The 15,588-nt window shown below is 48.4% G+C and overlaps 1 protein-coding gene across 4 annotated transcripts in view; it reads left to right on the top strand.

The window, feature by feature from the left end:
- CRTC3 (CREB regulated transcription coactivator 3) overlaps positions 1-15,588 on the top strand; it is a 96,866-nt gene that overhangs the window by 65,171 nt on the left and 16,107 nt on the right. For all 4 annotated transcript variants that reach the window (XM_069560355.1, XM_069560356.1, XM_069560354.1 and 1 more), the window contains exons 6-9: positions 1,036-1,136; positions 7,465-7,500; positions 9,253-9,338; positions 11,544-11,593. In XM_069560355.1, the coding sequence (XP_069416456.1) occupies positions 1,036-1,136; positions 7,465-7,500; positions 9,253-9,338; positions 11,544-11,593 (273 nt within the window). The remainder of the gene's footprint in view (positions 1-1,035; positions 1,137-7,464; positions 7,501-9,252; positions 9,339-11,543; positions 11,594-15,588) is intronic.

Raw genomic sequence — 15,588 nt, 5'->3', positions numbered from 1 at the left:
GCATTTTAGGCTAATTTGAAGCCTCACACAAGTTCTTTTTTGGCAGTTTGACCCTTGATGGGACAAGTAAATAATATCTCTTGGAGTCAAAGCTGCATGTAAACTGCAACTGTCTGGGAGAATCTCAGAAATTTGCTATAGTTCCACACTCCCCCCAATTTTTGTCATACAGTTCTGTCACAATCTTAAAAACCATTGAGGCCCTCAAACAGTATTTATTCATGTGGGTACATTTGTTTGTGTTTAGCTATTGATATTGGAAATTAAATTGAGAGATTTATAGAAGATACTTATTAATACACTTAGAAATAGCAATAATAAACTCATTACTCATAAATAAACTCATTTATGTCAACATAAATCGTATTTTTGTAAGCCAAGTTATATTTTCTGAAACAAACTAAATCACTGAGAAGAGAGGCGTTGTCCCTTTTATGTATCTCTTGAAGACAGCTCGATCCTCTGCTTGTGCGTTCAGTCTGCATTGACATTGCGCGTCACGAGGCTCTGGAAAGCTACCGTACTCATGAGGGCAAGAGTGAAAGGGCAGAGAACACGTTAGAGTTAGTCTGAAAATCGTCCTGACCTTGCATTCTCCCTGGAAGGGCTGGAAAGCCGCTGCTTTGGTGGTCCTTCCTGGGGGAGGAATTAGTCCCGGATGGAGAAGATCTAGCCCAGCTGCAGAGACTATATTGGCCGCAGCCATCTTCTGAGTTGTGAGGAAAGATGGAACGTTTCTTAAAGAAAGCCGTGAATCCAGTATCTTCCTTGTTGAACCATATCGTTACGCCACTAGCTTCAAAGTGTGAGATCTCACAAGTACAAATTGCTGTCTTCTGGGTGTGGGTCATCCTCAGAGGCTGATGTTGTTGTAAGGGACTGCAGGTAGGTCCAAACCCCTCATTTTATGGATGATTGTAAATCTGTTATTCTTGCTTTCTCTCCCATTGGTAATTTTCAGGAAAGAATATTGCATTTTCAGTAAGGAAAAATGGATTTTTCAGCCAGACTCTCTCTCCCACCCCTCCCTCTTAGGACCAATTCTGACTCTGCTCTTCACACCAGCGCTCTGAGTACCAAGCCCCAGGACCCCTATGGAGGAGGGGGCCAGTCGGCCTGGCCTGCCTCATATGTGGGTAAGACACGTAGGCCGGAGGCCAGCCACTTCTGTACCGTCTTGTTCTGTCCTCGGGGAGTGAGGGGGAGAGAAAAGCTTATACCGTGTGCCTTTCCTTGGCTCGTCTTCCCCGGGGAGCAACTCCTGGCCGGGGAGGTGTGTGTGTGCTCGTGATGAGATGAGAGTGGACCTTCCCTCCCGCCTCTTCCTCCTCAGGTTCTCCGTGGCGTGTCTCGGCCCTCAGACTTTCCTGCACGCTCTCGCATTGTAAGGTCCTCATCGGTTTTATGGGGACTCGTAGCAGCTTTCTAACTGGTCCCCTTATTTGCAATCTCCTGTCTTCCTGATCCAGTCTTATGTCGGGTTCTCTGAAAGCCCTTTTTCCACCCAGGATCTGGACAAACTGAGAAATAAAAGCAGAAGTGACACAGGGAGGTGGATGCCGCCTTTCCCCCTGATAAGAGGAAGTGGCTTCTCTCTGGGGGGTCATGTCTATTCAGACCAAACCCCAGAGGGATGCTGACTCCCCCAGTGGCCAGCAGCCCGGGGCCAGAGGAGCGGGAGCTCACCTGTTGCCCACTTTGCTGCAGGTCGTTGTCCCGCCTCCCCAGGGTGACCAGGAGTGGGGGAAAGAGTCATGCCATCTGCTTCCAGAATGACCCAAATCTGATCAGATTCCAGTCACAGTACCACTCCCCCACCTCTAGGAGAGAATCCACATCTCCCATTTTGGAACCATAGGGACCCCAGGATCAGGCAGCCTGTGCCCACCTCACTCCCCTTTCTCCTTACTCACCAACCCTTCCCCCCCAAGTCTGTGAACTGCTTTGGGTTCCAGAACTGCTTCATCCTGCTGCCATCTGGTCCTCTCTTAACTCACTCCTGACTCAGCTGGCCAGCACCCTCAGCTTTGTCCTCATGTCTGCAGAGCCATCCTTACCCTTCCTCCCTTTGCCAGCCCAGAACCCGCCTTGTCCTCCCAAAATCCTGGAGCCCCTCCCTGTAGACGGCTATCGTGCCACTGACTGCCTCTCCCATGGGTGTGCTTCTCTTCCGCTCCAAGTAGATTGCTCTTTTAAAAAAAAAAAAAATTAACTTTTATTTTAAATAGGAAAGCATTTCTAGTGCGACAGACATCAAGGTATTTAAAAGGCATCAAAATTTGGTGCATAGCAACTCTGGATCATAGAGGTTTTTATTCTTGAGGGCAGCAGAGCAACCCCCACGAAGGGTCTTGCAGGGGAAGCTCTTACAGGAACCCCACGTGAAGCAGCTGTGTGAGGGGCTGCTCCCAGTAGAGTTCCTGCAGTCAGCGTGTTAATGGTCTTATCTTCCACACAGAGTCAGGCATGGAGGAGCCCTCAGTGATGGAGAGTGAGGAGGAATTACTTGGTGGCTTATGCATACAGAGCACACTCTAGTCACTGACTAAGCTGCACCTGAATCACATTTGGTTCAGTAAGATGCCGTCCAAGCCTGCCTTTCTGGGGTTTATTATCTAGCACGAACAAGGGTCCCGAAATAGCCATTCCATGTGCACACTGACCGTTGTCCACAAACAGAGCTATGTGTTTGGTCTGAAAACGAGAATAAATACATCTTTGGCCAAGATACTACTAGCCTTTAGTTTCTTTTACTTTTTAGATAGTTTAAAGCCTGAGTAGTCCCTATTCCTTTTGAGGAATCCATTCTGGGTCTTATTTCCTTGCATACAGTAGGGATGGGGTTTAATCATCCCGTTATGTGTTGTGATAATGCTGTATTTGTTCCCTTGATGCGATTCAGAGATGCTCCATTTACCCAAGCAGTTTGTCAAGTATGAGCTGCTTGAGGACAGGATGGGGCCGTCGAGCTTTGTGTGCACACAGGGGGCTGTGAGGGTAAAGCTGGCAGCTGTGTTGAAGCTGGATGTGGTTCCACCACTCACCACTTAGAGGAGTAGGACCTATGGGAAGCTGGAGTAGTTTAGCTTCCGCATCAGTAGTTACAGGTAGTGCGTAGGGATATATAAGCCTATGGACTTCCCTGGTGGTCCAGCGGTTAAGACTCCACACTTCCAGTGCAGGGGGTATAGGTTCAATCCCTGGTTGGAGAAGATCCCACACGCCCGCTGCATGGCATGGTCAAAAAAAGCAGAATGTGTGCTTAGGGCTTGCCCAGTGGCTCAGCAGTAAAGAATCCATCTGTGATACAGAGATACAGGAGGCGTGGGCTTGATCCCTGGGTCGGGAAGATCCCCTGGAGGAGGAAATGGCAACCCACTCCAGTATTCTTGCCTGGAGAATCCCATGGATGGAGGAGCCTGGCAGGCTACATGTCTGCCACATGGCATGGTCAAAAAAATAAAAATGAAAAAGAGGGGGAGAATATATAAGCCTAAAAAAGGTGCAGCAAGGTCTTAGTCTCCGTGGATTGGGAGGGAACCAGACTGATAGACTTCAATCTGGAACTCCCGAGAAAGAGCTGCCTTTCTGCCTCTGCCACTCCTGCGTTCCTGTTGCCCTCTGTTCAAAGTGTGCGCTTCTCTAGAAAGGGCTAAAGGCCTAGAGAGGACAAGGAAATCCTAAGTAACAGGACTTTGAGGCCTACATGCAGAGAGGAAGAGAAATAGCTAAAGCAAGTGATTAATCAAGTGAAGTATTTACCCTAAGAGTGATGTTGCCTGCAAGGGAAGAGGTGCGAAGTCTCAGAAGGCGTGAGTGAGGACAAATAAGAAAAGCAACAGAGTGTCAGTGTTGATCCTACAACGGAGCCATACGGCAGGCAGAAAGAAAGAAGGAAATCCTGGAGCAGAGTCCCAGGGTCCCTACTTTTCACATCAGCAGCTCGAGCCTGCCGTGTTTGTACCCCGGTATCTGACAGCTGAGGAAGGCAGGCCGACCTCCAGCCTGGACGTCGGAACCGTGTCCCTGCTTCAGTTGCCTTGGAAGTACAGCAGAACTCAGAAACACATCCAAATATGGCTGTGTTTACATGGGAAAGCCAGTGTGTTTAAAATATTATTCAAGTCTCCAAGGATAGGAATTATTTCTGGAGAATTCTATCTGTTGGTGGGAGCTATTTTAAATAGTTTCTTGTCTTTCCCCTCTCCCCCTGTCATTCATGAAAGTTTCTCATTTGCTTTCCTTTCAGACTTTTAAAAATATCGACTAGCTTTGCAAAAAGGTATTTCTTATTATAGGAGCTACCAAATAAAGTAAAGATTTTTAAAGTGATGGGAAAAATTATAATTGAAGCTGGGAATTAGACTCCACAAGCAGAGAGCAAGAACTGCCTTTTCCCTGGGAATCTTTCCTGAGGATAGTGATGTAGCTTCAATTAATGTTCCCACTATTTTTTTTGGTTCTGAGTAGATCATAAGGGAGCATCTGCTGACAGCTTAACTACATGAGCAGAAAGCTGTGATACATTCACGAGCAAAAGTTTGTGTCCCAAGAAGACACAGTCATTAGGCTGATACATGGTTAGTAATTCTCATAATGGTTATTCAATTTGTGCGACAAGGCATCCATGGTGAGGAGTTGATGGAAATGAGAGAAATAGACTTTTATGCAACCAAGCAAGATTTTTATAATTTCTCTCTTGTTTAATTATCCAGAACTTAGCAGCATGTGCAGTTTAATTATCATTTCATACTCACAGGCACGCACACACACACACACACATATACCCCCTGAATGGGTAAGCCTGATGGCACTCTGTGACACTTGCCTATTGCCCTGTAGTCTAGGACTGTACCTAACCCACCTCTGCTCATCACTAGCAAGTGGAGGAAGGGGCCAGGGTGGTCCTTGCCCTTTCAAGTAGCAGTCTAGAGCTAAGGGCAGAGCAAGGCATGTTGTCTTCTTAGCACCCAGAGCTGAGTCTCACCAGCCTTAAGAAACACAGCCCTGAGCTCCTTCCCAGGGAAGGAGATCTGCCTTGAACCCCAGTGATCCTACCGCAGGTAATACTATACCTTTGACCAGCACCATGAAGGCTTAAAATGCAAATAGCCCTGAAAGAAATGAGCCTGTTGGAGAAGGAAGTGGCACCCCACTCCAGTATATTCTCGCCTGGGAAATCCCATGGACAGAGGAGCCTGGTGGGCTATATATTCCATGGAGTCACAGAGAGTCAGACACAACTGAGTGACTAAACAAACGAGAGAGAGAGAGAGAGAGAGAGAGAGAGAGAGAGAGAGAGAGAGAGAGGTGAGCCTTGGTTGCACAGACGGGAGGGAGAGGGGGATGGCAAAGGCATCGGAGATCTAAAGAGGGGGCAGAAGTGTCACACAGGTGGCAGGAGGGCTCAGAATGGGGAGGTCTCCTGAGAGAGACACTCTGGTTAAGTACTCTGCCCCCTGCCCTCTACTTCTGTTCCACAGATCCAGGCTGTGCTGGGAGGTGTTCTAGATTCGCCAGGTGTGAGGGTGGGGAGAGGGAAGGCGGCCTCAGTTACGTTCAGGAGGTCAGCCCCTGGCGGCTCCTAGTCCGCGAGGTTTCTTGGAACACACGTGAGCCTTGGTTGTGGCTGCTTGTCCCCTGCAGGGCTGCTCCATGTTTCCCCTGCTTCTGGATACCCACTGACAACTCGCTCCCTTTTATTTTTATCCCTGTATTTATAGTTGTATCATCTGATATTTTTCATCCAGTAGTAAAAATCCAGGCTTGGATATGTTGGGAAAAAACTATACAACGTGAGAGCTGTGAGTTAAGTTTTATTTGGGCAAAATGAGGACTGCAGCCGGGAGATGGCATTTCAGATAGCTCTGAGAGACTCTTCTGAGGAGGCGACAGAAGGAGCCAGGATCTGTAGGAGTTTTGCAACAAAGGGCAGGTAGTCTGAACATCAAAAGATTGTGGTTAATTAAAGAAAACCAGACAACCTGTGTATGGGAAGGTGCAAGTGTCCAGGCTCCCTGAAATCCTTCCTTTCACGTGCAGCTCAGCTGTTGGGGCCAGTGCCCTGTGTCTTCACATCCCGAATTTCCTCAGGGCTCACCATGGGGAGTGGCTGTAGTCTGATGGCTGGTAGATGGAGGTGTTTTTTCCTTCCTGAGTTCGCTGGTGGCTGCAATCGCTGGTGACTGTGACAGCCTTTGTTTACTGATACGGCAGGAAACATTCCATTTCTCACATATTTTGGTTATATATTAACTTGGTGCTAACACATTGGTTATTGCCACCATCATCCCTCTAGTTACCGAAACTCTGAGCCAGGAGTTAATTGTCTTTAATTACTCTCATTCCCACACCCCTCACACCCATTGAGTAGCCAAGTCCTGTTCATTCCACGCCTGCTGTGTATCTCAAATCCGCCGCCTCTTTTCTGTCCTCGCTGCCAATAAATACCCCACTTATTTCCTTCTTGTCTGGACTGTTATGGAGGCTTTTCACTTGGTCTTCCTGCCTTCAGACTTTCTCCTTTCAATCTACCTCACATTCTGCTGCAACAACAGTCTCTCCAAAACAGAGGGGATACACGTATGTGTATAGACTTCCCAGCTGGCTCAGTGGTAAAGAACCCACCTGCCAGTGCAGGAGCTGCAGGAGACGTGGGTTCAATCCCTGGATTGGGAAGCTCCCCTGGAGGAGGAAATGGCAACCCACTCCAGTATTCTTGCCTGGGAAATCCCGTGGACAGGAGATCCTGGTGGGCTACAGTCCTTGGGGTTACAAAGAGTCGGACCCAACTGAGCGACTCACACTTTGTGCCTTTTTACTTCACTCTCTATATTACTTCTTTCTTTTCTTTGTGATTTGGTTAGAGGTTCTCAGACTTTGTAAACTGTTCTTCTTTCAGGACAGAGGCAGTAAAAGATTTTAAAGACGGAGATAATTTTAAAGAAAAGTAGATAGGCACCAACCTTAGACTTCAGTTCAGTTCAGTTCGTCGCTCAGTCATGTCTGACTCTGTGACCCCATGAATCGCAGCACACCAGGCCTCCCTGTCCATCACCAACTCCCAGAGTTCACGCAAACTCAGGTCCATCGAGTCGGTGATGCCATCCAGCCATCTCATCCTCTGTCGTCCCCTTCTCCTCCTGCCCCCAATCCCTCCCAGCATCAGAGTCTTTGCCAATGAGTCAACTCTTCGCATGAGGTAGCCAAAGTACTGGAGTTTCAGCTTTAGCATCATTCCTTCCAGAGAACACCCAGGACTGATCTCCTTTAGAATGGACTGGTTGGAAGTTAGCTCTATCTATTTTAAGTTTACTATAAATGCTGATGCCCTCTGAGTGAACATCACTATACCAAAATTGCCTTGGAATTTTCAAAATTCTATTTGAATCAGAAAGATTTACTAATTCATTAATAAATAAAGGTGAAAGCACTGCATAATAGTGTTTTTTTCTTTCCCACTAGGTTTCTGTGATGGTGAGAATGACGTTCATGGGGAAGGTAATGAACTGATTTCACCTACCTGTGCTGAGTGGGATGCTGACTGTAGTATACATAACCTCCTCTTAACATCTGATCTAGTTAATACTCAAGTTTTCTGGACTTCCCAAAAAATGCTGACAACTGCTGACTTGTTTACTTTTCTGAGAGGCTCTACAAAATTAAGGCCAGCCCTGATCAAGGCCATGAGAAGGGAAGTGTGTGGTTAGACTACGAAGGCTCCTTGTCATCTGGGTCCCCATGGTCCCACAGTCATAGGGCTGTACAGGGGAGCAAGTTGTGATCACATGAGAATAGTGATTAGACACTTAAGCCATTGGTTGTTCCAATATCCATCCTTCCTCAGCTGTCTTTCTCAGCCTGTTTAGAAAGTTTTGTGAGCCAGTAATCGACAGATATAAATAATGTGAGGAAAATGCAAAGTGATTGCAAAATGAAATTGCAAGCCTTACAGAAGATAATGAGTTTCATAAAGCTGATTAATGTTGGGGATCTCCTAAATGACTCTGGAAGCTATTGACAGATGAAGGCCTGACACAGCTCATTTATTCATGCAGTACCAGGAACTATTTTCTTTTCCCTAAAATTTTATAATCTGAAATTTAATTTTCATAATCTGAAAGTGAACAACTAAATTAGGTTTATACACTGCAGGGGTCAGGACTTACAGGGACTGTGATAAATGAGGAGCTTCCTGTGCCAGAAGCAAATCTCTTTCATCATCATATATGCTCCTTTCTGGGAAGGCCATTTCAGGCCAGGAGTAAAATCATGAAAAGATGAAACAGCAATAAATATCTAACCCACTAGGACAGAAATAAAGAGATGGCTGCAAGGTTGTTTGCATTTCCAGTGAGTTCTTTGAAGAATTACAACCAGTCTTGGATATGAAGTGACAAAAAGCAATGAACTTCTCCAAGGAAACAATCCCCTTTACAGTGCTGGAGTCCATTCCAGCCATATTCTTGTGACCAGACTGTCATAAGAAGTAGCCTTAAGCCATCTCACGCATCCCTTGCAACTTTTCCTGTCATCTGATGTTATCTTTCAGGGGCTTCCCTGGTGACTCAGATGGTAAAGAATCCAGCTGAAATGCAGGAGACCTGGGTTAGATCCCTGGGGCAGGGAGATCCCCTGGAGAAGATTTCCTCATCCCTCTGGGTTCTCAACTCCTCTTTCTGCCCCACACCCAGCTCAGGACCAGGCATCTTCACTGCCACCTTGTCTTCCATGGAATATTCCTCTTCTCTCTTTGTTACCTTCCTCATTCCCTCTCTCCTGGATTTTTGTGGGTCCCTCCTCATTCCTTTTCTTCCATCCTCTCCTCGCCAGGTTTGCAAGGCCCTCCCTGACCTGACCTTGACCTTCCCACCCTTCTCTTTTATATACTCAGTGGCTGTCCATCACCTCCACTCTCAGCCTTCGTTCATATTGCTCTCTCTCTGGGGATGGCCGTTTCCTGTGTCCCTAAAAGGCTGGAGCCCTTTGACCTTTTGGGCCTCCCCCAGTCCTCTTTCCAGACATGGGTATCCACATGCCACCCTTTCCCATGTGTAGGGTACGAAATCCTCAGGGGCTGAATTCACGTCTCACCCGTGCATCCCCCACAGTAATACTCAAAACACCATCTGTAGTAGACAGTCAATATATGTCTAACTCAGCTGTTTTCACAAAGGTCATTTGTTGGGCCAGAGGTGGGGGTTGCAGTGGGGGGCCTTCTAACACGGCGACTGTGCTTCTTCTCCCCTTCAGTGGTGTCTTTCCCCAGCCCGCTGAGGGAAGAGAACCTGCTGAACGTCCCCAAGCCACTCCCGAAGCAGCTGTGGGAGACCAAAGAGGTAGGTGGACAGCTGTCCTCATTGTCACTGAATGTTTGCCCTTCAGAGGTCAGTGTCAAATCCCACAGGGGATTTGGGAGAAAAAAAGCAGAGCAGAAGTCTGGCGACAAAGATAGAAGAATATACTAGGGGATGATGGTTCAAATAAAACAAGCATAATTGTATCGAAGGGTTAGCGTAACTATCTCTTAACTTTCTAGTTCCCATATGAATTCCCTCTTTCAGAAAGACTGGTTGGTCCCTCCTATCTCTTTCATATTATAGGAAGTGCTGAAACCCAGTTACAAGTCAGAGGCAGATTTTTCTGTTTTATAGCCAACACCAGCTGCCAGTCACTAGCTTCTGTCCATAATGGCTGGTTCACCAGATAACTCCTTGCTTTAGTGAAACCCATTTGACCTGCGTCACCTGGAAGTCGGAAAGAAGTCCTCTGTTTAACAGTTTCTAAGAGCCTTTGAGTACTTGTCCCTGTCTCCACCCCGGCTCCCTCTCTGTTAACCCACCTGCTGTGGAAGAGAGGGGGGTCCCGTGGTACCAAGTCAGGCTTTCTTCCATACAGAATCTGCCACCTCTGAAAGAAAACAACGTGTCCGCCCAGCTCTGAGCCAAAGGAAACCAAATGAACTTTTTGGCCAACCGTATATATATGTGTGTGTGTGTGTATATATATATATACACACACACATACATACATACATATATGCTAAAAAATAATAATAAAAAAAGGAATGAACCTATTGACTCAGCTCTTCTCCCAGAAACGATTAATGGAGAACTGCAAGTGCGTCAGAGCTGAGTGGGATGAGGGGCACTCCCTGGCGGTTCAGTGCTGTGGTCGTTGCTGCCTGGGCAGGCGTCCTGTGGGCCAGTTTCTTCTGCCACGTCTACCAAAGTCATCATTAACATTAGGGTGGACTGGAAAGGCCTTTTGTAAAAGCAAGGTGTTTTGATATTCAGTCTTCTGGGGGCAAAGAGATGTAAAAGTTCACATACTTAGACACAGGAGAAGCCCACTGTCCTTTTCCACGGGAGGCGCCAGTGGTCTTGGAGGCCTTTGTCAGAGGACAGCTGTGTCTTCCCCACAGAGGGGTCAGAGGCAGCCAGTCTTCTCTGAGCACCAGGGAAGAGGTACTCTCTAGGGAAAGCGGTGTTCATCTCTATCAGTTCTTTTTTTCTCTGCTGTGCTGCATGGCTTGCAGGATCTTAGTTCCCTGACCAGGGATTGAACTCAGGACCAAGGCATTGAAAGCACTGAGTCCTAAGTATTGGACTGCCAGGGAACTCCCCTCATCTCCCCTAGCTGTTACAGATTTGCAGTTCTCCATAAATCACTGCTGTGAGAAGAGATGAGTCAATAGCTTCATTCTTTTTTTTTTTTTTAATCATGTATTAGGTTGACCAAAAAGTTCGTTTGGTTTCCTGTAACATCTTAGGAAAAAAAACCTAAACAAACTTTTTGGCCAACCCAGTATATATTGAGTACCTGTTGCCAGACATTGAGGTGCAGGGATGGGACAATAAACAAAATGAAAATACCCTCAGGGACATCCCTGGTGGTCCAGTGGCTGAGACTGCCCGCTCCCAATGCAGGGCACCCCCGACTTCCATCCCTGGTCAGGGCACTAGGTCCCACGTGCCGCAGCTAAGAGTTCGCAAGCCTCAACTGAAAGGCCCCCCATGCCACAGCTGGGATTGAAGAGGCCGTGAGCCGTAACTAAGACCCAGCACTGCCAAAGAAATGAAGTAGATTTTAAAAAACAAGGGAAAAAAAGAGAAATCCTCCCCCCCCCCCCACCCGCGCCAAGTTAGATTTTACTTGAAATATTTCTTTTCTTCAGATGTTAATTTCCTGTTTCTTCACTCTAGTTCATGTCTCTTTTTTCTCCTGTTCCTCTGAGGCTCGTTAGAAAATGAATGTTTATTTAAAAGCTCTATGGGACGCATATTGGCCTTTTACAAGAAAATAATTCATTTAGAATAGAATCATCTAGAAGGATCAAATAAGAAAAATTTATTAGTATCATGCCTCCCTTATGCCTGGAAAAGTCCAGTCAAAACTTAAACTGCTGCTTTGTGAGGATGCTGTTTCTATGCTGGCTCTCCACTCGCACTGACTGGAGCCCCAGGATACCTGCAATGACAGTTTTTAAAAACTTGAATTTGGCTTTACGGTGAGTAAGCCCGGCTTCCTATGTCTCTCCCCAGATCCAGTCCCTGTCTGGGCGCCCTCGATCCTGTGATGTGGGAGGTGGCAGGTAAGAGATGTTCTTTCAGTTCTTGTTTCAGGGCCGTCCTGAAGGTTTTACCGAAAGGAACGTCTTGCTGCTTCATCAGAGAACACTGAGAAATTTCACACATTACATATAAGTTGAAAGTCAACTGAATTTTCACAAAAACAACAGCTCTCTTTTGGTATGCTCATATTTCATTTGTTCAAAGTAATTATATGACATAACTGCAAAAGTAAAACTGCCATAAATATGTTTGAGAATAATATCACCGACTCTGGGTAAACAAACAACCCCACTGGAGGAAGCCGGGGCCTGCAGGCGTGGAGGGGGCCCACCAGCCTCTTGCCTTTGGAATCCGTGGGCCCCTGGCAACTTGGTGACCCAGAAGTTACCTAAGAGAGTACCGAATGCCACAAAACCATGAACCTCAAAGGGATAGATTCTGTGTTATGTACATTTTATTTTTACCACATTTTTTTTAACTGATGGAAAATGAATAAATAGGAAAGCTTGTGGTATTAAAAGGAGTTTCTGTGGAACAGCTAATTAATGTATTTAGAAGTATACACCTTCACTCCCTGAAAAATGTGAGAGACAGCTTTCACAAAAAAACATGTGCAGTACTAAGAGATTAAAATGTTCCTGAGGAGACGGGACCAAGGAGGGACGTGGAGACAACAGAGCTGATGAAGCCCGCACACTGACGCCCGTGAAGGCGCTCTCACTGAGACACAGGCATGGGGAGGGCCCTCTCGCGGTCTTCGCAGAGAGGGCTGAGCCCTGGGGTGCACGGTGGGGTCCTGAGAGCACGGGGGCAGAGGGAGCCCCAGTGACCCTCAAGGCTGCCCCCCAGGGTTGAAACAAAAACCTCGAAACGGCAGCTCTTCCAAAGCCAAAACCGTGTGGTTTGAAGGCTGGCCTCTTGCACGGTCTAGCTGAGCGCAGGTGCGCTTTCTAGATGGTCTGACAGTCTGCAGAGGAACTCCAGCTATCATACCTCAGGCCGTCCTTCTTTCTCATCTCCCCTGTAAAGCCTTCACTGTTGTCTAACAGCACTGAGTTCAGGGCCCACCCTCCTGAGCAATGGGAGCGCAGGCATTCTTTTCAGCTAGTTAAATATAAACTCATGCAATGAACAGCCCACTGAGCTGAGATCAGGGTTGACCTCTTGAGAAAGTCAAAATGCCCTCTAGGATGCCCACCTGGTGAGACCATCACACCTGGAGTATAGGTGGTCCCCACAGCTAGGGCTGAAGATTCTTCTCAAGAATTCATTTTGGCTCAATCCTCAGGCAGATGGGTGATGGAGGCCCCACAGGCCTAAATTACAGAAGGGGCTGTGTACTTTCAACTCCTCATCCCCGCCCCCAAGAGCTTTGAAACCAGGGTTCCTTAGGTGACAAAACTTGGTTCCCTGCTCTTACACTAGGTGTAGGATTCTGTCCCGTGACTTCTGTTCATCTGGTGTTTATTGACCCCCTACTCCTAGGCACTGGAGCAGAGCAGTGAACGAAACAGTACAGGTGCCTGCTCTCAACGAGCTGAGGCTCCTGTGGAGCGAAGTAGGCGAAAACAATCAAGCCAATGAATACACGTCATGTGTTGGTAAACGCAGTGAGGAAAAAGAAAGCCGAGTAAGGAGAAAGGCGACCGCGGGTGTCTGCAGGAGCCTCTCTGACACGATGGCTGTGACCAGAGTCCAGGATGCAGTGCAGGGAAGGGCAGAGGGAGCAGCAGGAGCTTGCCTGCAGAGCGTGGAGGCAGGTGCAGCCCGACCCGGAGTCAGGCTGGAGAGCTGGAGAGCTGTGGACCAGGGAGTACGTCGTCTGCCTTATAGCGGATCCAGGAGGTGGCTCTAGCAGCTGAATTTGGAAAGTTACAGGGTATATTCCTCTCCAGCAGAGGGAGGGGCCTTTGAATGTCGGTGACAGCCTGGGTTGTGTTTGTCATGGTTACTTTCTCCGTCCCTGCTCTGTGCTACCAGATGCGGTTTCTGCCTTCGCCTTTCCTCCCTCCCTCTGAGCACCCAGCCAGAGAGCCCGTTGCCCTCATAGCGAGCAGCTCTGCATTTGCCAGTTTATTTCCTAGTCCTTGGCCCTAACACTGCAACCAGCTGTCTGGAAGACAAGGTGTCCCGTTCAGCTTTTCTACAGTCTAAATCATCCTCCTTCCTCACCCCAAAAGGACCCCTTTCCTACTTCCCCTTCTCTCTTCAAGCCTCCACAATGATCCCAGTCCTACTTCACCAAGAAAAGAGAAGCGGCAGGAATGAACGCCCAGCTCCCTCCTGCCCCGCACTCCATGCCTCCCAGCCCCACATGCCATCCTTCCTGGTTTCTAGTCCCCAGGGACCCAACTGGCCGTCTGTTCACACCCGATAGCTTTACCCATGCCCTTGGCCTTTCCGGAAGCCTCTCTCCTGCTTATCCTTCCCGCTTCTGTGTTTTCTACCTTTCCCTGTCTACTAGATCTTCTCTCTGCATTAATCACACTTAAGGATTCTGCACCGAAAAGTACTATCTGACCTTGCGTTCCCTTCTAGTTCCTTCTTCTCACTTCCAGACTTCTCAGCCACACTTTCTGAAAGGCTTTCCCCTCGAGGCTCCCTTACTGCTTGTCTGTTGCTCGGCCTACGGTGGCCTGGCTCCCTCCCACACTGTTCTGACAGAACGTTCCTCGAGAGACATCCCATGACACGTCCTCCCGTGTTACCGAAGCTCAGCATCTACGGCAGAAGTCCTTCTCTTACCCACACCACCTACCTTGTCCCCAGTCTACTCATGTGCTTCCCTGTTCCCTGTCCTGGTGGGGGTGGTTCCACCCGTCCCCGTGCCAGAAAATCAGGAGTCACCCTTGAGCACTTCCTTAAACACCTCCAGAATTTCTCCATATCTATCCGCCTCCACGCTCTCATTATGTCTTGACTGCTCAGCGGCAGCACTTCTCACCTCTTTGCCTCCAGGCCCCGCTTCTTACACCCTCCCCCAAGTCTGGCCTAAGGATGAGTGTGTCTTTCCTGTGCTCTCCACCTTCCCCTGGCTTCTTGTCATCAGTTTAAGCCTCATGTACTTTCTGCCTCCTCCTCCAGGCCCATATCCCATCACATCTCCCCTCCAAACTTGACCTTCCTGTGGCGGCCAAGTTCCTAGTGCCCACAGTGTAGTCACATGCGTCTCTGCTTCGCCCGTACTGGGAACTCTGCCTGCAACGATCTTCCCGTTTGGAGCATCTGAATTCTTGAGCCTTCCAACTCAGCTCTGACATCCGTCAGGAATCTCCCCTCCCCCAACCCTCCAGGCCTTGTACCATCAGGCTCCGTCACTGCACAACTGAATCGGATTATACTGAAAGTTATTTTGTTTATGGTTGCTTCCCTTGCTTTGTCCAAGTCTCTTGAGGCCCTGATGCCAGTGGCCTGCACCTGGAAGGTGCTCCGCTGTGTGTGCTGTGCTGAGTCAGGGTCTTCAATCACGTTCACCACCTTCCTCCCATCCTGGCTGAGGGCCCCTCCTCCAGCCACTCTCCTCCTCATCACCCACTCTGTTCTTTTCCTACATCAGACATGGACCGCACAGTCACTTCTAACCGGTTCTCCCCACCTCCCTCTCTGCCCCTGTAAGGAGCTCTCCACACGACAACCACAGGGGCCTCTCTAAACTGTGATTCTCCATCTCACACCTAGGCTCTCTGTCTCCTGCCAGCACTGATCCACACTCTCCAGAACAGCCTGTCCTCACGCCCTTGTTTCCTCCCTCGCCCGCTCATCTGCCCCCGCTTCCGCACTCTGCCCAGCGCCCTGGCCGTGCCATGCTGCCTGCTGTTCCATGAGCACAGGGTCACACGCTTCTCCAGGCCCTCCCTCCCTAACTGTCCGCACAACCACGACTCCTGCTTCTGCGTTCCCAGTGACACTCGTATCAGTCCTGGACCAGCAAGCTTCCTGCCATACTGCAGTCATTTGCCTTACCTGTCTGTCTCCAGCCTGTCAGTGAACGCTAAGAGCAGTGCCCCCACCCAGC

This window comes from Ovis canadensis, chromosome 18, assembly GCF_042477335.2.
Source record: "Ovis canadensis isolate MfBH-ARS-UI-01 breed Bighorn chromosome 18, ARS-UI_OviCan_v2, whole genome shotgun sequence".
Taxonomy (NCBI): domain Eukaryota; kingdom Metazoa; phylum Chordata; class Mammalia; order Artiodactyla; family Bovidae; genus Ovis; species Ovis canadensis.
This window is presented reverse-complemented; position numbering and strand designations above follow the sequence as displayed.